Here is a 20,687-nt window from a genome sequence, read left to right on the forward strand (position 1 = left end):
ACTTCACTGACCTGTGTAAGCATGGTAAATATTCCTCACTGACCTGTGTAAGCACGGTAAACATTCCTCACTGACCTGTGTAAGCATGGTAAACATTCCTCACTGACCTGTGTAAGCATGGTAAATATTCCTCACTGACCTGTGTAAGCACGGTAAACATTCCTCACTGACCTGTGTAAGCATGGTAAATATTCCTCACTGACCTGTGTAAGCATGGTAAATATTCCTCACTGACCTGTGTAAGCATGGTAAACATTCCTCACTGACCTGTGTAAGCACGGTAAATATTCCTCACTGACCTGTGTAAGCATGGTAAACATTCCTCACTGACCTGTGTAAGCATGGTAAATATTCCTCACTGACCTGTGTAAGCATGGTAAATATTCCTCACTGACCTGTGTAAGCATGGTAAACATTCCTCACTGACCTGTGTAAGCATGGTAAACATTCCTCACTGACCTGTGTAAGCATGGTAAATATTCCTCACTGACCTGTGTAAGCACTGGTAAATATTCCTCACTGACCTGTGTAAGCATGGTAAATATTCCTCACTGACCTGTGTAAGCATGGTAAATATTCCTCACTGACCTGTGTAAGCATGGTAAACATTCCTCACTGACCTGTGTAAGCATGGTAAACATTCCTCACTGACCTGTGTAAGCATGGTAAACATTCCTCACTGACCTGTGTAAGCATGGTAAATATTCCTCACTGACCTGTGTAAGCATGGTAAACATTCCTCACTGACCTGTGTAAGCATGGTAAATATTCCTCACTGACCTGTGTAAGCATGGTAAACATTCCTCACTGACCTGTGTAAGCATGGTAAACATTCCTCACTGACCTGTGTAAGCACGGTAAACATTCCTCATAATAACAATGACAACTACAGAGGGGTTCAGACAGCAAAAATATGTCATATTTTTCAGGGACAAATGTCACAAATGTCTTGGCCCTTTATAGGGTTCAGCTGACTCCTACACTAGCCAATCATTTTACTGTTGTCTTGTTGCCTGGCTATTATCTAACTGTTACCTGACTGTTGTCTGACTGTTATATTGTCTCTCTGCAGGGGTCAGCTGACTCCTACACTAGCCAATCATTTTACTGTTGTCTTGTTGCCTGGCTATCATCTAACTGTTACCTGACTGTTATCTGACTGTTTTATTGTCCCTCTGCAGGGTTCAGCTGACTCTTACACTAGCCGACCATCGGACTCAGATGTCTCCTTGGAGGAGGAACCGGCAGGCGGAAAGCTGGAGAAGGAGCAGCAGGCTGCTGTACAGCTGGAGAGGGCCAAGGTGAGACACCTGCAGGGTGTTCCACTGTGGAGCCTTATGCTATACTAGGCACATAGGTTCAGAACAAGGCCCCTATCATTGGAAAGGTCCCAGTAGGCAAGGCTGGTTGAAATTAAGTTATTTATTAAAAGCACATTACAACCAGAACTGGTATATTTGCAGAACATTTTGCCCACTGGGTTATGGTTGAGCTTATCTAGCTAGGCTAGGCACTCTTCTTATACATGGCGTTTCCTGTATCGTCTCAGGCCAAAGCCGTGGCCTTTGCTGTGAAGACTAACATCAGTTACTGTGGAGCCCTGGATGAGGATGTCCCTGTGGCAGGAACCGCCATCTCCTTCGATGCCAAGGACTTCCTGCACATTAAAGAGGTACAATATACTGTACAGTACATAACAACTCTACTGCTACAGCTATGCCTGTGTCTGAAATGGCATTCTATTACCTATGTAGTGAACTACTTTTGGCCGGAGCCCATGAGTAAGTGCACTATATAGGGAATAGGGTGCCATTTCAGACAACCTATGTTTGCTGCAAGCCATATCTGTTCAAGGGCCATTATGGATGAATCAATATCAATAATGCATGTCCCATTTTAGATCCGAGAACAATGGACTAGTGAGTGTGTATACAGCCTAGTATGTCTGTGGAGTTTACACACTCTTCTTTTCTATTCTGAGTCATTGTGTTGTTTTGTGTTGACTTTCAAAGTTGCATAGAGTATGTACTGTATGCAGGGCCGGCTCTAGGCATAAGTGACATAAGCAGTCGCCTAGGGCCCCCGGCCGTTAGAGGGCCCCGACCCAAAATATGTTTTTCTTTATTTTTCGGGGGGAACTCAGTCAGGGTTTCAACTTGCTGTTGAGAGTTAGAATAGTAGAATACACAAGGTGCAAGATCTAAATGTGGTTGTGCATCAGCAATTTTCAGTTTTTCTCCTGTTTTGTCACTCAGTTAGCCCATGTCAGCTAACATTGTTTAGATTGTTACGTTAGTCTAGCCAGTTATCTAAACGTATAGTAATCATGTCCGAATACCAGTGGTGTAAAATACTTGAGTAAAAATACTTTAAAGTACTACTTCAGTAGTTTTGGGGGTATCTGTACTTTACTTTACTATTTATATTTTTGACAACTTTTCTTTTACTACACTACATTTCTAAAGAAAATAATGTACATTTACTACATACATTTTCCCTGACACCCAAAAGTATAAATGTGTATAATTGCAGGAAATTAGCTTTAAAATTACAACATTTTCTCTCCACCCCATGGTAAAATGTGTATACCGGAAGCAAACTTGCTTTAAAACTGCAATAATGTCTCTCTTCCCATTGGCAAAATTAGTAGAATGACATGACATTTGTTATAAATTGCTCAATTGTCTCTTCGCCCCATGGCAAAATGTGTAGAACTGCAGAAAACTTGCTTTGAAACGGCAACATTTTCGCTACACCACATGACAAAATGTGTAGAATTGTAGGAAATTAACTTTAAAGCGTACATTTTTCTGTCCACCGTCATTTCTCTCCACCCGCTTGGTGGGGACTAAGATTGAATCATACTACACCGGCTCTGATGCTCGTCGGATGTGGCAGGGCTTGCAAACCATTACAGACTACAAAGGGAAGCACAGCCGAGAGCTACCCAGTGACACGACCCTACCAGACGAGCTAAACTACTTCTATGCTCTCTTTGAGGCAAATAACACTGAAACATGCATGAGAGCACCAGCTGTTCCGGAAGACTATGATCACGCTTTCCGCAGCCAATGTGAGTAAGACCTTTAAACAGGTCAATATTCACAAGGCCGCAGGGCCAGACGGATTACCAGGACATGTACTGCGAGCATGCTCTGACCAATTGGCAAGTGTCTTCACTGACATTTTCAACCTGTCCCTGACTGAGTCTATAATACCAACATGTTTTAAGCAGACCACCATAGTGCCTGTGCCCAAGAACACTAAGGTAACTCGCCTAAAGGACTACCAACTCGGAGCACTCACGTCTGTAGCCATGAAGTGCTTTAAAATGCTGGTCATGGCTCACATCAACACCATTCTCCCAGAAACCCTAGACCCACTCCAATTTGCATACCGCCCCAACAGATCCACAGATTATGCAATCTCTATTACACTCCACACTGCCCTTTCCCACCTGGACCAAAGAAACACCTATGCGAGAACGCTATTCATTGACTACATCTCAGCGTTCAACACCATAGGGCCCTCAAAGCTCATCAATAAGTTAAGGACTTTGGGACTAAACACCTCCCTCTGCAACTGGATCCTGGACTTCCTGACGGGCTGCTCCCAGGTGGTAAGGGTAGGTAACAAGACATCCGCCACGCTGATCCGCAACACAGGGAGCCCTCAGGGATGTGTGCTCTGTCCCCTCCTGTACTCCCTATTCACTCATGACTGCACGGCCAGGCACGACTCCAACACCATCATTAAGTTTGCCGATGACACAACAGTAATAGGCCTGATTTTGCGAGTCGTAGAACCACTGAATTCTAATTTCAAAGCTGTGGCAAGTTTAGCGTAGTCATTTAGCACGTGTTGCTGTTGTAGACTAATGAACCTTGTCACGTGTCTATTCGATGTTCGCTTCAACAGGTAAACCCTGTCACAACCCGTAGCGTTCGTGTAGCCATCCAACGCATCCTCTATGTCAGCTAGGAACGTCTCAGTATCGTTTGGCTGACCTGGAACGGGGTCAAAGGTGGGGAAATTCTTGATGAGTTTGTCAAGGTATTCCGCGCCAAGCGAGCGGAGAGGGTTGGCTTCATCCTGTGGAGAGATTGGGGCCGAAAGGCCAAGAGGAGAAGCTAAGCCTTGTTGTTGTTGGCCAAGAAGCGCAATATTACTCTGTGCCGAATGGCCAAGAGGAGAAGACTGAGGGACACATGAGGGAGGCCTGAAAGGTCTGAAAGGTCTGAAACCTATCGTCTTTACTCCTGTGATTACAGGGCTCCGGTTGCTTGGATTGGTAGTCACGCTGTAGAGCGTGACCATTCTGGATTTCCTCCAGATGGTACCTAAGGGTGGTATTCTGCTGCATTGCAGAGTCCACTTGAGTGCTTAGAGTACTGATTTTGGACACGTGAGTGTCACACTTGCTCTTTTCGTTCTCAAACTTATCTGTCATGGTTTGCAGATAGAGGTCTTGAGTACGGAGCGAGAGATTCAGTGAGGAGATTTCCTCCGCTTGGGGCTGTTTTTCTGCAAAGGGACCAGGACGACTGATCCGTGTAAAGGAAAGAATGAATGGGGCCATGTATCGTGAGATTTTGAGTGAAAACCTCCTTCCATCAGCAAGGGCATTGAAGATGAAACGTGGCTGGGTCTTTCAGCATGACAATGATCCCAAACACACCGCCCGGGCAACGAAAGAGTGGCTTCGTAAGAAGCATTTCAAGGTCCTGGAGTGGCCTAGCCAGTCTCCAGATCTCAACCCCATAGAAAATCTTTGGAGGGAGTTGAATGTCCGTGTTGCCCAGCAACAGCCCCAAAACATCACTGCTCTAGAGGAGATCTGCATGGAGGAATGGGCCAAAATACCAGCAACAGTGTGTGAAAACCTTGTGAAGACTTACAGAAAACGTTTGACCTCTGTCATTGCCAACAAAGGGTATATAACAAAGTATTGAGATTTTTTATTTTTTTATTTTACCTTTATTTAACCAGGTAGGCAAGTTGAGAACAAGTTCTCATTTACAATTGCGACCTGGCCAAGATAAAGCAAAGCAGTTCGACAGATACAACGACACAGAGTTACACATGGAGTAAAACAAACATACAGTCAATAATACAGTATAAACAAGTCTATATACAATGTGAGCAAATTAGGTGAGAAGGGAGGTAAAGGCAAAAAAGGCCATGGTGGCAAAGTAAATACAATATAGCAAGTAAAACACTGGAATGGTAGTTTTGCAATGGAAGAATGTGCAAAGTAGAAAAAAAATAATGGGGTGCAAAGGAGCAAAATAAATAAATAAATTAAAATTAAATACAGTTGGGAAAGAGGTAGTTGTTTGGGCTAAATTATAGGTGGGCTATGTACAGGTGCAGTAATCTGTGAGCTGCTCTGACAGTTGGTGCTTAAAGCTAGTGAGGGAGATAAGTGTTTCCAGTTTCAGAGATTTTTGTAGTTCGTTCCAGTCATTGGCAGCAGAGAACTGGAAGGAGAGGCGGCCAAAGAAAGAATTGGTTTTGGGGGTGACTAGAGAGATATACCTGCTGGAGCGTGTGCTACAGGTGGGAGATGCTATGGTGACCAGCGAGCTGAGATAAGGGGGACTTTACCTAGCAGGGTCTTGTAGATGACATGGAGCCAGTGGGTTTGGCGACGAGTATGAAGCGAGGGCCAGCCAACGAGAGCGTACAGATCCAATGGTGGGTAGTATATGGGGCTTTGGTGATAAAACGGATTGCACTGTGATAGACTGCATCCAATTTGTTGAGTAGGGTATTGGAGGCTATTTTGTAAATGACATCGCCAAAGTCGAGGACTGGTAGGATGGTCAGTTTTACAAGGGTATGTTTGGCAGCATGAGTGAAGGATGCTTTGTTGCGAAATAGGAAGCCAATTCTAGATTTAACTTTGGATTGGAGATGTTTGATATGGGTCTGGAAGGAGAGTTTACAGTCTAACCAGACACCTAAGTATTTGTAGTTGTCCACGTATTCTAAGTCAGAGCCGTCCAGAGTAGTGATGTTGGACAGGCTGGTAGGTGCAGGTAGCGATCGGTTGAAGAGCATGCATTTAGTTTTACTTGTATTTAAGAGCAATTGGAGGCCACGGAAGGAGAGTTGTATGGCATTGAAGCTTGCCTGGAGGGTTGTTAACACAGTGTCCAAAGAAGGGCCGGAAGTATACAGAATGGTGTCGTCTGCGTAGAGGTGGATCAGGGACTCACCAGCAGCAAGAGCGACCTCATTGATGTATACAGAGAAGAGAGTCGGTCCAAGAATTGAACCCTGTGGCACCCCCATAGAGACTGCCAGAGGTCCGGACAGCAGACCCTCCGATTTGACACACTGAACTCTATCAGAGAAGTAGTTGGTGAACCAGGCGAGGCAATTATTTGAGAAACCAAGGCTGTCGAGTCTGCCGATGAGGATGTGGTGATTGACAGAGTCGAAAGCCTTGGCCAGATCAATGAATACGGCTGCACAGTAATGTTTCTTATCGATGGCGGTTAAGATATCGTTTAGGACCTTGAGCGTGGCTGAGGTGCACCCATGACCAGCTCTGAAACCAGATTGCATAGCAGAGAAGGTATGGTGAGATTCGAAATGGTCGGTAATCTGTTTGTTGACTTGGCTTTCGAAGACCTTAGAAAGGCACGGTAGGATAGATATAGGTCTGTAGCAGTTTGGGTCAAGAGTGTCCCCCTTTGAAGAGGGGGATGACCGCAGCTGCTTTCCAATCTTTGGGAATCTCAGACGACACGAAAGAGATGTTGAACAGGCTAGTAATAGGGGTGGCAACAATTTCGGCAGATAATTTTTAGAAAGAAAGGGTCCAGATTGTCTAGCCCGGCTGATTTGTAGGGGTCCAGATTTTGCAGCTCTTTCAGAACATCAGCTGAATGGATTTGGGAGAAGGAGAAATGGGGAAGGCTTGGGCGAGTTGCTGTTGGGGGTGCAGTGCTGTTGTCCGGGGTAGGAGTAGCCAGGTGGAAAGCATGGCCAGCCGTAGAAAAATGCTTATTGAAATCCTCAATTATGGTGGATTTATCATTGGTGACAGTGTTTCCTATCTTCAGTGCAGTGGGCAGCTGGGAGGAGGTGTTCTTATTCTCCATGGACTTTACAGTGTCCCAGAACTTTTTGAGTTAGTGTTGCAGGAAGCAAATTTCTGCTTGAAAAAGCTAGCCTTGGCTTTTCTAACTGCCTGTGTATAATGGTTTCTAGCTTCCCTGAACAGCTGCATATCACGGGGCTGTTCGATGCTAATGCAGAACGCCATAGGATGTTTTTGTGTTGGTTAAGGGCAGTCAGGTCTGGGGAGAACCAAGGGCTATATCTGTTCCTGGTTCTAAATTTCTTGAATGGGGCATGTTTATTTAAGATGGTTAGGAAGGCATTTTTAAAAAATATCCAGGCATCCTCTACTGACGGGATGAGATCAATATCCTTCCAGGATACCCCGGCCAGGTCGATTAGAAAGGCCTGCTCGCAGAAGTGTTTCAGCGAGCATTTTACAGTGATGAGTGGAGGTCGTTTGACCGCTGACCCATTACGGATGCAGGCAATGAGGCAGTGATCGCTGAGATCTTGGTTGAAGACAGCAGAGGTGTATTTAGAGGGGAAGTTGGTTAGGATGATATCTATGAGGGTGCCCGTGTTTAAGGCTTTGGGGAGGTACCTGGTAGGTTCATTGATAATTTGTGTGAGATTGAGGGCATCAAGTTTAGATTGTAGGATGGCTGGGGTGTTAAGCATGTTCCAGTTTAGGTCACCTAGCAGCACGAACTCTGAAGATAGATGGGGGGCAATCAGTTCACATATGGTGTCCAGAGCACAGCTGGGGGCAGAGGGTGGTCTATAGCAGGTGGCAACGGTGAGAGACTTGTTTTTAGAGAGGTGGATTTTTAAAAGTAGAAGTTCAAATTGTTTGGGTACAGACCTGGATAGTAGGACAGAACTCTGCAGGCTATCTTTGCAGTAGATTGCAACACCGCCCCCTTTGGCAGTTCTATCTTGTCTGAAAATGTTGTAGTTTGGAATTAAAATTTCTGAATTTTTGGTGGTCTTCCTAAGCCAGGATTCAGACACAGCTAGAACATCCGGGTTGGCTGAGTATGCTAAAGCAGTGAATAGAACAAACTTAGGGAGGAGGCTTCTAATGTTAACATGCATGAAACCAAGGCTATTACGGTCACAGAAGTCATCAAAAGAGAGCGCCTGGGGAATAGGAGTGGAGCTAGGCACTGCAGGGCCTGGATTCAGATAAACTTTTGTTATTGACCAAATACTTATTTTCCACCATAATTTGCAAATAAATTCATTAAAAATCCTACAATGTGATTTTCTGGATTTTTTTTTCTCATTTTGTCTGTCATAGTTGAAGTGTACCTGAAAATTGATGAAAATTACAGGCCTCTCTCATCTTTTTAAGTGGGAGAACTTGCACAATTGGTGGCTGACTAAATACTTTTTTGCCCCACTGTATATAAATGTAGGCAAGTCAGTTAAGAACAAATTCTTATTTACAATGACGGCCTGCCAGGGAACAGTGTAACAGTGTAACCCACTTTTCCCTGGCAGGCCGTCATTGTAAATAAGAATTGCCTTGTTCAGGGGCAGAACGACCTTATCAGCACGGGGATTCGATCCAGCAACCTTTTGGTTAGTTGCCCAACGCTCTAACCACTAGGCTACCTGCCACCCCAAAAAGACAAATACATAGTCAAGAAAGAGTGTGCTCTTTCCAGTCTTTCCAGTCTTTCCAGTCTTTCCAGTCTTTCCAGTCTTTCCAGTCTTTCCAGTCTTTCCAGTCTTTCCAGTCTTTCCAGTCTTTCCAATCCTCTGAAGCAGGTCGTCAGCAGATTGTCACTGTCAAAAACACTGTCCTTGGAGAGCAATTCAGAGGTAATAATTTTGCGCGGACTGAGCAAGCATTTATTTTTTTAAATTTATTTTACCCCCTTTTTCTCCACAATTCCAGTTGGTAGTTACAGTCTTGTCCCATTGCTTCAACTCCCGTATGGACTCAGGAGAGGCAAAAGTCGAGAACCATGTGTCCTCTGAAACACTTCCCCGCCAAGCAAGGTACTTGGAGTCAAACAGACAGGCCTGCTTCTTGACACACTGCACGCTTAACCCCGGAAGCCAGCCGCACAAATGTGTCAGGGGAAACACCGTACACCTAGCGACCGTGTCAGCATGCATGCACCCAGCCCGCCACAGTAGTCGCTAGAGCGCGATGGGACAAGGACCGGCCAAACAAGATCCGGCCAAACCTGGACGACGTTGGGCCATTTGTGCGTCGCCTCATGGTTCTCCTGTTCACGGCCGACTGCGGCAAAGCCCGGTATCTAACCAGGATCTGTAGTAACGCAGCTAGCACTGCGATGTAGTGCCTTAGACCACTGCACCACTCAGGAGGCCCTGAGCAAGCATTTATGCGGTCCGGGTACAAGGGGTGGCATGTGTCTAAAATGATTTTGTGAGCATTGCGGAGGGCACTGACCTTAAAGATCTCATCCAGGCCTGTCTGTTTGACTCCAAGTACCTTGCTTGCTGTGGTGATAATCCTTCTCAGCATATTTCTCTTGCTGACAGTGGCATTGCCAAACCAACAAACAATAGCAAAAGTAAAAATACTCTCAATGAAAAATGTGTAAAACAGAGTCAGTATAGTACAGTCAACATTTAAAAGATCCCAGCTTTTTTTTGAGAAAGTACAGGCTCTGTGGACCCTTTTTGTAGATCACGTCTGTACATTTACTCCACTGAAGCTTTATATTTGTATTCCTCTACAATCACTATGTTCTGACCTCTGATAGATGTGTGATTCATCACACCACTCTACAAAGTTATTTAGGACTGGGCCATGGTGTTCCTTGTTTTTCATCATGCAACAGGCTGATCAAGGCAGTGTCATCAGGCTCAGGAAGTCCAATAGCCACAAAACCAGCCCCCCATCTAAGGAGAAGTCCCGAATTAGTCTCTGTGCCAGAATGTAAGGCTGGATTGTGTTGAAGGAAGAATAAAAGTCCTACAAACAAAACCCTGACATGGGATTTCCTCTCGATGTCTATAGACTATGTTGAGGAGAGTAGAAATGGCATCATCAACTTCTCTGCTGGGCTGATAGGCAAAGTGAAACGGGTCGAGGAGCTTCTGGGTGGCGCTGAGAACATGACTTTTCATCATTTTCTCAAGGCGTTTCATTACTAAGGATGTCAAGGCGACAGGGCGGTAGTCATTCAGCACAGTGGGATTAGATGCTTTAGGAATGGGTATAATTATTGAGTTTTTCCACAATACTGGCACGTGTTGCTGGTCGAGCGAGGATTGGAAAATGTCTGTAAAAACACCAGCCAGTTGTTTAGCACAGTGCTTTAACACATGTCCACTTATTTTAGCTGAGCTTTTGTGTGTGTTACATCCCCTGAACAACTTCAAAACATCATCCTGTTTAACAACAACCCTCTCAAACATTTGTAATGATGCTTCCATTTGGTTTACCTCTGACATAAAGTTGTCTGAATCAAATCTTGAGAAGAAAACATTCAGTTCATTCACCATGTTCTGGCCCTCATGTCTCCCAAGGTCAGCACTGTTTTTTCCCCTGATCTCACGTTGTACATCTCTTAAAGCCTGTCTATCACCCTCAGCATAAACTGCCTTCTTCCTATTAAGTAGTGATTTTAGATTTTTTGATACCCAAGGCTTATTGTTAGAGAAGATTTTTCAGGTTTTAGTAGGCACAATTGACAACACAGAAGTTTACAGAAGTCTGAAACAACATCTGTGAGTTCATCGAGATCAGTGCTGCTGTCCTCAAATACCTCCCACATAGTACAGTCAAAACACCCCTGGAGACCAAATAACTCCCACACAGTACAGTCAAAACACCCCTGGAGACCAAATAACTCCCACATAGTACAGTCAAAACACCCCTGGAGACCAAATAACTCCCACACAGTACAGTCAAAACACCCCTGGAGACCAAATACCTCCCACATAGTACAGTCAAAACACCCCTGGAGACCAAATAACTCCCACACAGTACAGTCAAAACACCCCTGGAGACCAAATACCTCCCACATAGTACAGTCAAAACACCCCTGGAGACCAAATACCTCCCACATAGTACAGTCAAAACACCCCTGGAGACCAAATACCTCCCACACAGTACAGTCAAAACACCCCTGGAGACCAAATACCTCTCAGTACAGTCAAAACACCCCTGGAGACCAAATACCTCCCACATAGTACAGTCAAAACACCACTGGAGACCAAATATCTCCCACAAATTACAGTCAAAACACCCCTGGAGACCAAATACCTCTCAGTACAGTCAAAACACCCCTGGAGACCAAATACCTCCCACATAGTACAGTCAAAACACCCCTGGAGACCAAATACCTCTCACGTAGTACAGTCAAAACACCCCTGGAGACCCAATACCTCCCACATAGTACAGTCAAAACACCCCTGGAGACCAAATACCTCTCACATAGTACAGTCAAAACACCCCTGGAGACCAAATACCTCCCACATAGTACAGTCAAAACACCCCTGGAGACCAAATACCTCCCACATAGTACAGTCAAAACACCCCTGGAGACCAAATACCTCCCACATAGTACAGTCAAAACACCCCTGGAGACCAAATACCTCCCACATAGTACAGTCAAAACACCCCTGGAGACCAAATACCTCCCACATAGTACAGTCAAAACACCCCTGGAGACCCAATACCTCCCACATAGTAGTCAAAACACCCCTGGAGACCAAATACCTCTCACATAGTACAGTCAAAACACCCCTGGAGACCAAATACCTCCCACATAGTACAGTTAAAACACCCCTGGAGACCAAATACCTCCCACATAGTACAGTCAAAACACCCCTGGAGACCAAATACCTCCCACATAGTACAGTCAAAACTCCCCTGGAGACAGGTGATACTGTTGTCGTTCCAGATCTGGACAGTTTTAACTGTGGGTTTCTCCCTCTCCAGGAGCTGACAATAGGTTGGCCTGAGGTAGACAACATTGTGGTCTGATGTCCCCAGGGGAGGTCTGGTGGTGGCAGAGAACACATTTGGTATTGTCCCATAGCACAAATCAAGAGTCTTATTTTTCCTAGTGGGACATTTCACATTCTGGTGGTACATGCGCAGGACTTTGTGCAAAGTACAGTTGTTAAAATCCCCTAAAATAAATGTGAGTGCGTCTGGCGAGATAGATTCCAGTTTCTGTGACAGATTATAAATCATCTCTGATGCTTTTGCCATATTAGCTTTAGGTTGAATGTACACCACGGTAACAAACAATTGAGGGAACTCACAGGCAAATAGTAGGGTCACAGTGACACAGAAAGCATTTCAATGTCGAGGGTACAGAGTCTCTCTCTTACCAGCTTCCATTTACACCACTGGTCCCTGACAAGCAGGCAGACGCCCCGCCGTGATGTTTCCCTGTAACTGTCAGATCACGATCCGCTCTGACCAGAGTGAAGCCGGCTCCATTTCCCTGTAACTGTCAGATCACGGTCCGCTCTGACCAGAGTGAAGCCGGCTCCATGTCCCTGTAACTGTCAGATCACGGTCCGCTCTGACCAGAGTGAAGCCGGCTCCATGTCCCTGTAACTGTCAGATCACGGTCCGCTCTGACCAGAGTGAAGCCGGCTCCATGTCCCTGTCCGGGACTCTGTTATCCAGCCAAGTCTCAGTAAACGCCAGCAAACAGGCCTCCCGGTATTCGTGTTGGAAGCAAAAATTCGCTGACAGCTCATCCGCTTTAACCCTCAGTGACTGGGCATTGATCAGCAAGGTGGTGGGAAGGGAAATGTGTTCTTTAATTTTTTAACTCTTTGTCTGATTGCCCCATGTTTTCTACGTTTGCATTTGGGTTTGTAATCCACTCGCAGACAATCAGGGATTAGATGGGTCATTGGGATATCTATCGCGTTTGTGTTTGAGTTGCATTGTAGTAGGAACTCTCTGCTGTATTGGATTCTGCTGCCAGTAGCGTTTTCATCATTTAGTCTGTTTGTAGCAGGTATGTACATGATCAACAAGATCAGTCCAACACCCCACCACTGTAAAGCCATCGTTGACAGATGGCAAATAGTTTACAAACAACGTGTTCAAATTCATGTTGCAAGTTCTAGCAACAGACCTAGCAACAGAAGCTAGAACTCATCGAATCCCATTGTGACGCAGAGGGGGACACTATTTGGCATGACAGGCCCCCAAAAGGCTAGAGCCGGCCCTGACTGCATGTCTATGAATTGTTACACACTTCTGTTCTAAGACATTCGCTTTGTGTGGCTTTGCCCACAGCCACATATAGTGTGTATTTTTCTGTGGAGTTTGCACACTGTCTTCTGTTCTGTTGTTTGTGTTGTCTTGTCCACTACAGACGTACAGCAATGAGTGTACATGTCAGTGTATAACAAACACACAAACACACACTCACTTCACTCATTGTGTTGTTTAATGTTGTCTTGTCCACTACAGAAGTACAGTAATGACTGGTGGATCGGCCGGCTGGTGAAGGAGGGCTGTGAGATCGGATTCATCCCCAGCCCTCTGAAACTAGAGAACATCCGTCTACAGCAGGAGCAGAAGAGAGGTACACGCTCTTACGGGTAAGGCCCTGGTTGAGGGGCTGGGCAGGGGCTGGGGGGTGAGAAGTTTACTGAGTGGGTGTGCTTGTTTGGGCAAATGGGCTGAGCTGGTGCTGGGAGGGTTTGGTTGGGTGGAGGGGCTGTGTTGGAGGGTGGGTTTAGGGTCTGGGGGTTTGGTTGGGTGGAGGGGCTGTGTTGGTGGGTGGGTTTAGGGTCTGGGGGTTTGGTTGGGTGGAGGGGCTGTGTTGGAAGGTGGGTTTAGGGGCTGGGGGTTGGGGGTTGGTTGGATAGGTGGAGGGGCTGTGTTGGAAGGTGGGTTTAGGGGCTGGGGGTTGGTTGGACAGGTGGAGGGGCTGTGTTGGAGGGTGGGTTTAGGGTCTGGGGGTTTGGTTGGGTAGGTGGAGGGGCTGTGTTGGAAGGTGGGTTTAGGGGCTGGGGGTTGGTTGGATGGTTGGGTGGAGGGGCTGTGTTGGTGGGTGGGTTTAGGGTCTGGGGGTTTGGTTGGGTGGAGGGGCTGTGTTGGAAGGTGGGTTTAGGGGCTGGGGGGTTGGGGGTTGGTTGGATAGGTGGAGGGGCTGTGTTGGAAGGTGGGTTTAGGGGCTGGGGGTTGGTTGGACAGGTGGAGGGGCTGTGTTGGAGGGTGGGTTTAGGGTCTGGGGGTTTGGTTGGGTAGGTGGAGGGGCTGTGTTGGAAGGTGGGTTTAGGGGCTGGGGTTGGTTGGATGGGTGGGTGGAGGGGCTGTGTTGGAGGGTGGGTTTAGGGTCTGGGGGGGGTTTGGGCTTGTTGGTGGGTTTTGGGGGGTTGGTTGGGTAGAGGGGCTGTGTTGGAGGGTGAGTTTAGGGTCTGGGGGGGTTGGTTGGGTGTTGAGGGGTGGGTTGTGGGTTGGAGAGGGGATAACTGTTTCTAAGAAATATCCTGAATAAGCATTAATCAACTATTTATAAACAACTTAATTAAGCATTTGTAAAAGTATTATAAAAGGTTACTGAAGAGGGAAAGCGACATGGGTGGGTCTGATGAGAGGCCACCTACTCCAGGTGTGGCTCTGCTGTAACTAGGGTGGTTTACTCATAATAACATATTGGTGACACTAATATGAAAGAGATGATATGCATCATTTTATATAAGTTTCCTCATTGCTGACTATGACAGAGAGAATAGTCATTCTCCCACTATTGAGTCATTCAGCTCTGTTTTAACTCTTTGTTGTCTACTTTAAAGGACACTTCAGCGTTGGCCTCATGTTGCCGAGGGTTACGTTATGTAACAATTGTGGTAAAACAGCGGGTATGTCATCTCACATAGTGCCTCGATAGATACTATCTCCAAGACAATCACTGCTCATAAATTATATATTAGCCTCTTTAATCCCAGCCCCTTTGTTATCACAATTCCTTGAACAATGTGTTGTCAATACTCATCTATTCTATAATGTATTTATAGTATTCATCCATTCTACTGGTAGACCATTCTATTCTAATGCTAAATATTCAACATGGACACAAATCAAACTTTAGTTTAGAAGTGCATTTAAAACTGTAACAAACTTTAGTTTAGAAGTGCATTTAAAACTGTAACAAACTTTAGTTTAGAAGTGCATTTAAAACTGTAACAAACTTTAGTTTAGAAGTGCATTTAAAACTGTAACAAACTTTAGTTTAGAAGTGCATTTAAAACTGTAACAAACTTTAGTTTAGAAGTGCATTTTTAAAAACTGCATTTAAAACAAACTTTAGTTTAGAAGTGCATTTAAAACTGTAACAAACTTTAAAACATTTAAAACTGTAACAAACTTTAGTTTAGAAGTGCATTTAAAACTGTAACAAACTTTAGTTTAGAAGTGCATTTAAAACTGTAACAAACTTTAGTTTAGAAGTGCATTTAAAACTGTAACAAACTTTAGTTTAGAAGTGCATTTAAAACTGTAACAAACTTTAGTTTAGAAGTGCATTTAAAACTGTAACAAACTTTAGTTTAGAAGTGCATTTAAAACTGTAACAAACTTTAGTTTAGAAGTGCATTTAAAACTGTAACAAACTTTAGTTTAGAAGTGCATTTAAAACTGTAACAAACTTTAGTTTAGAAGTGCATTTAAAACTGTAACAAACTTTACAGTAACAAATAATACAATGAAAGAGATAAAAACAAGCAAAAGGCAATAACAGAGAATAATGAAATAACATTAAAACACCAAGGATGTCTAAAGTAACAATAAAACGACTGATTAAAGACAGAGAACTCTGTTATTTACCCTGTTTCTCCTGAGGATGGGAGTTGTGTGGGACTCCCGTGATGGATGAGACTATCTGTCTGTGTTCCACATGAATGTTTCTTCTCTCTATCTCTGTCTATTATCCTTTGTGCCTTGCAGTAAGTCCAGTGGGAATTCCTCCTCCAGTCTAGGAGACATGGTTTCAGGCGGGTTCAAATCCAACCCTCCCTCTGCAGGTGAGCCTCCAGACAGAAGCCTATTAGGGGAAGAGCGTCTCTCCAGGTCGAGCGCCTCCCTACCCGTTTGTCAGAATTATTAATTTATCATCCAAAACTATGATCTAATTGTCCTTGTCTCTAACATACCATATCATTGTTGCTCAGTGTGTTGTTTATTAACTATTATTATTTATGTATTATTATTATTGTTTATTATATGTTTGTTAACATATCAAATCCAGTGTTAGACGAACTGTCGGTCACTTCACATTAGTGAACTATGAACTGAATGGTTATCAGAGTATATGTACTCAATGACATTGTTCTGCTCTAATGAGAAAAATCAAGTTACTTCAAAATGCTGCAGCTGCTCAATACAAACTTTTAGAGTAAGTTAATATGTGAAAATAGGGAACAGTGTCTGGAGGTTGGGTGGATGGAATGTGGAGTTGTGCGATCTTTGTGTCTTCCAGAATGTGCCATGCACGTTCTATTGGACTGGAATGAGGTGAGCCATGCACTCTCAGTCCACTCCTCCTCCTCTTCCTCTTCCTCCAAGAGGATTATGGACAAGCATTATGTCCAAGCATTGAGTTTGCTTTAAGGCAAACATAACCCTATAGCCCAAACCCTGTTGGGCGAAATTTTATGGTTTGATGACAAGTTAAGATGAGAGATGCTTTATCCAAATATAAGGATTTGCTCCATCTTATATCCATCTTAACATAAATTGAAATATTTCTCTCTTAATTTTAATTTATTTTAAAAAATGTCAAAAAATAAACACTTTTAAAGGATAATGCAACTTACCAAAGGCTTTAGCAGACTCACTTAACAAGTGTAACCAAGGCTGTCACCTGCAAAGGAAGGTTTGGAATAGAAGCAACAAATAAATCAAGTGTTTTGACCACTAATATACTGTCTACATACTGTATATGTAGTACTTCATTTATTTGTGTGATAAGGCATTTGCATCCATTATTGTACTCTTGAAATATTTCCATCAGTATTAGAGGAATACTGAAAAGGTATCTCTCTAACGTGTTGTACTATATATTGTATTACGTTTCTGCCTGGCGTTCATAGGCAATTATCAGTTGTTTTCTCATTTTTACAGGAAAACAGAAGCAGAAAGTGGTGAGTAGTAATAACACGTTTTATTCACTTTAATCCATCCACAGGTAAACCCCAAGGTCTGTCACCACACAGAATCTGGTTGCACCTAGACTAATCATATACTGGATTATATATATTACTGTGTTATTCATCTAGGTGCAATGGCATCCTCCATATCAGCGTTTCAATCTTTATTTTAGGCATACAGACTAACTAATAGGTTGGACTTTATTCACCCCAATTAATATCTTAGGAAGAAATACCATGAAGTGTCTTTGCAGACCTGATTGAGCTCACTTTAATACCATGTAGACCTGTCTTCTTTTATTTCATTCCAGCCCTGGCAAGTACCAGGGCTTAATGATGCTATTAAATTGATTGACCAAAGAAAAATAGGAGTTGCATAAATGAATTGTATCTTTAACAATGATCTGCTGGCAGTATTTTAATTATAACACTTTTTCATTATCAGGAAGTAAAACAGGAACGTCCCAATGTCTTAATAGCATAACTTAATGTCTGACAGTAATATATCCAGCTACTGTTATACTCATTATTTTGTACCTGTGTTGTAACACTGTTGTAACACTGTAATTCCACAGATACACTTTCTTGGTATTAAATAATACTTAATAAAAGGACATAATGGTGAATGGCATGTTACATGTTACTGTTGCTGTGTCTGTGCTCCCTCTAACCCTCGACCTCTGCTACAGACTGAAAACATCCCTCCCTATGACGTGGTCCCCTCCATGAGACCAGTGGTCCTGGTAGGACCGTCCCTGAAGGGATATGAGGTAGGCAATAATATTTTCAGTCTCTTGTAAAGTGTTTTATTCGGGCCACCAATACAGCTATCCAGAACAACTGCAATATTTGGTTGTGTGCCATACAGGGACTCCAATTCCCAGCTCTCCCTTTTGAAATCTATATTGAGGGCCGTCAACGTGCAGACTAGTGGTTGAGATGCAGCTTCATTGAAGAGGTTCACTGACAGTGAATAACTCCCCCGTTCATTGTCAGAGTAGATATTTGGAGCTATCCAAAAATAACAGCTATGTCTGGCTTATCCATTCATTGGTAACTAACCACCAATGAGGGTTTGCAGAAAAAGGAGGGCAGCATCTTTTCCTTGATATGTATGGGGGAAGTGGGGAGCCAGGATCATCGTCGGTCCTCATTGCCACGCCACTGTGTTGCTGTGGTAACAACCTTCTGGGTAAAACACATCAGTCTGAAAATGTAGAGCATGGCTTGAAATTAGAAAATAAACAGCACCAGAAGAAGCTCTCTGCTTGTGTGTGTGTGTGTGTGTGTGTGTGTGTGTGTGTGTGTGTGTGTGTGTGTGTGTGTGTGTGTGTGTGTGTGTGTGTGTGTGTGTGTGTGTGTGTGTGTGTGTGTGTGTGTGTGCGTGTGTGTGTGTGTGTGTGTGTGTGTGTGATAATACAGTGTAAAAAAATAAACAAGGCAATTTATGCGAAGGTTATGCGAAGGTGGATGGAATGGAGGCACAATTTCTTCTTCTTAATGGGATTTTTTCCCCCAATTTACAGAGACGTGTCTATTGGTCCAAACGATCCAATTACACTGACTTGTGTGAACAGCATGATGCTGTTGTTATTAATGCTCAATGTCAAGAGAGCTTACCGAACATCCTTTTTCCTCTAAAAAATGTTCCTTGTGAAATGTAAAAGAAAATGTTTTAACGTTGCCGTGAAATATTCTGAACAAAAATATAAACGCAACATGCAACAATTTCAAAGATTTTGCTGAGTTACAGTTCATATAAGGAAATCAGTCAATTGAAGGCACTAATCTATGGATTTCACATTACACATTCACATCACATTACTGGGAAGGGGCACACCCAATGGGGAGCCAGGCCCAGCCAATCAGAATGAGTTTTTCCCCACAAAAGGGCTTTATTACTGACAGAAATACTCCTCAGCACCCCACCCCACCTCCCCTCAGACGATACCGCAGGTAAAGAAGCTGGATGTGGAGGTCCTGGGCTGGCGTGGTTACAAGTGGTCTGCGGTTGTGAAGCCGGTTGGACGTACTGCCAAATTCTCTAAAACGACATTGGAGGTGGCTTATGGTCGAGAAATGAACATTGAATTCTCTGGCAATGGCTCTGGTGGACATTCCTGCAGTCATTATGAAAATTGCATGGTCCCTCAGAACTTTAGACATCTGTGGCATTGTGTAATATGACAAAATCGCCAATTTTAGAGTGACCTTTTATTGTCCCCAGCCCCAGCACAAGGTGCACTTGTGTAATGATAATGGTGTTTAATGGATGGATTATCTCGACAAAGGCTCAAATGTTCACTATCAGGGGATGTAAACAAATTTGTGCACAAAACCTGAGAGAAATACCTTTTTTGTGCATATGGAACATTTCTGGGATCTTTTATTTCAGCTCATGTAACTGTAACAGTATAACGTTAGTCTGTCCCCTCGCCCATACCAGGGCTCGAACCAGGGACCCTCTGCACACATCAACAACTGACACCCACGAAGCATCGTTACCCATCGCTCCACAAAAGCCACGGCCCTTGCAGAGCAAGGGGAACCACTACTTCAAGGTCTCAGAGCAAGTGACATCACCGATTGAAACGCTATTAGCGCGCACCACCACTAACTAGCTAGCCATTTCACATCGGTCACATAACATGGAACCAGCACTTTACATGTTGCGTTTATATTACATGTTGCGTGTATATTATCCAGGTCAACCAGTGGTTGCAGGAATATGCTCAATGCCTGAACCATTGTCGGGCGGCAGGTAGCCTAGTGGTTAGAGCATTGGACTAGAGCAAGATCAAATCCCCGAGCTGACAAGGTAGAAATCTGTCGTTCTGCCCCTGAACAAGGCAGTTAAAATAAGAATTTGTTCTTAATTTAACTGACTTGCATAGTTAAATAAAGGTAAAATAAAATTGTTGAACTATGTAGACTAGTTTATTAAATCTCATCTGCAAGCATAGCCATCATATGTTAAAGACTCAATAGACTTCATAAACAATCACCATTCACGGGATTAACAGAAGACTGAATTTTGGTCACGTTAGATGTCGAGTCTATATACCAGCATTCCCCATACCGGGGGCTGGCAGCCCGTGCTCACGATTTGAGAGACCGAGATACTAACAACTACCCACCAACAAACGTTATTCTAGAGCTGGCTGAATATGTTTTGATAATGAATACTACCTCCAAACGAATGGATCATCGATGGGCTCCACATTCACTCTGAGCTATGCTAACCTTTATGTGGGTCATTGTGAACGTTTTGTTAACAATGAAAACGAAAATCCATTTGTGAGTAAAGTCCTGAAGTGGTATCAATATATTGACGAGAGAAGAGCTGTCAGACTCGATACCATTACTCAATGACATTGACCTCAATCTCAAATTCACTATTGAATGTGACACTAAACGTGTTCATTGCCTCAATATGTTTATTGAGAAATCAAATGGAACCCTGTTTACAACTCTGTATAGAAAAGAAACAGACAGAA

At 43.9% G+C, this 20,687-nt stretch overlaps 1 protein-coding gene across 2 annotated transcripts in view; it reads left to right on the plus strand.

Annotated features, from left to right (window-relative positions):
* Nucleotides 1-20,687, plus strand: part of LOC112225596 (voltage-dependent L-type calcium channel subunit beta-4-like) — a 73,313-nt gene that overhangs the window by 38,518 nt on the left and 14,108 nt on the right. For both annotated transcript variants that reach the window (XM_024389689.2, XM_042306872.1), the window contains 6 exons: nt 1,182-1,301; nt 1,550-1,672; nt 13,508-13,638; nt 15,989-16,065; nt 17,165-17,184; nt 17,880-17,960. In XM_024389689.2, coding sequence (XP_024245457.1) covers nt 1,182-1,301; nt 1,550-1,672; nt 13,508-13,638; nt 15,989-16,065; nt 17,165-17,184; nt 17,880-17,960 — 552 coding nt within the window. The remainder of the gene's footprint in view (nt 1-1,181; nt 1,302-1,549; nt 1,673-13,507; nt 13,639-15,988; nt 16,066-17,164; nt 17,185-17,879; nt 17,961-20,687) is intronic.

This window comes from Oncorhynchus tshawytscha, linkage group LG26 (assembly GCF_018296145.1).
Source record: "Oncorhynchus tshawytscha isolate Ot180627B linkage group LG26, Otsh_v2.0, whole genome shotgun sequence".
In the NCBI taxonomy this organism is placed as follows: Eukaryota; Metazoa; Chordata; class Actinopteri; order Salmoniformes; family Salmonidae; genus Oncorhynchus; species Oncorhynchus tshawytscha.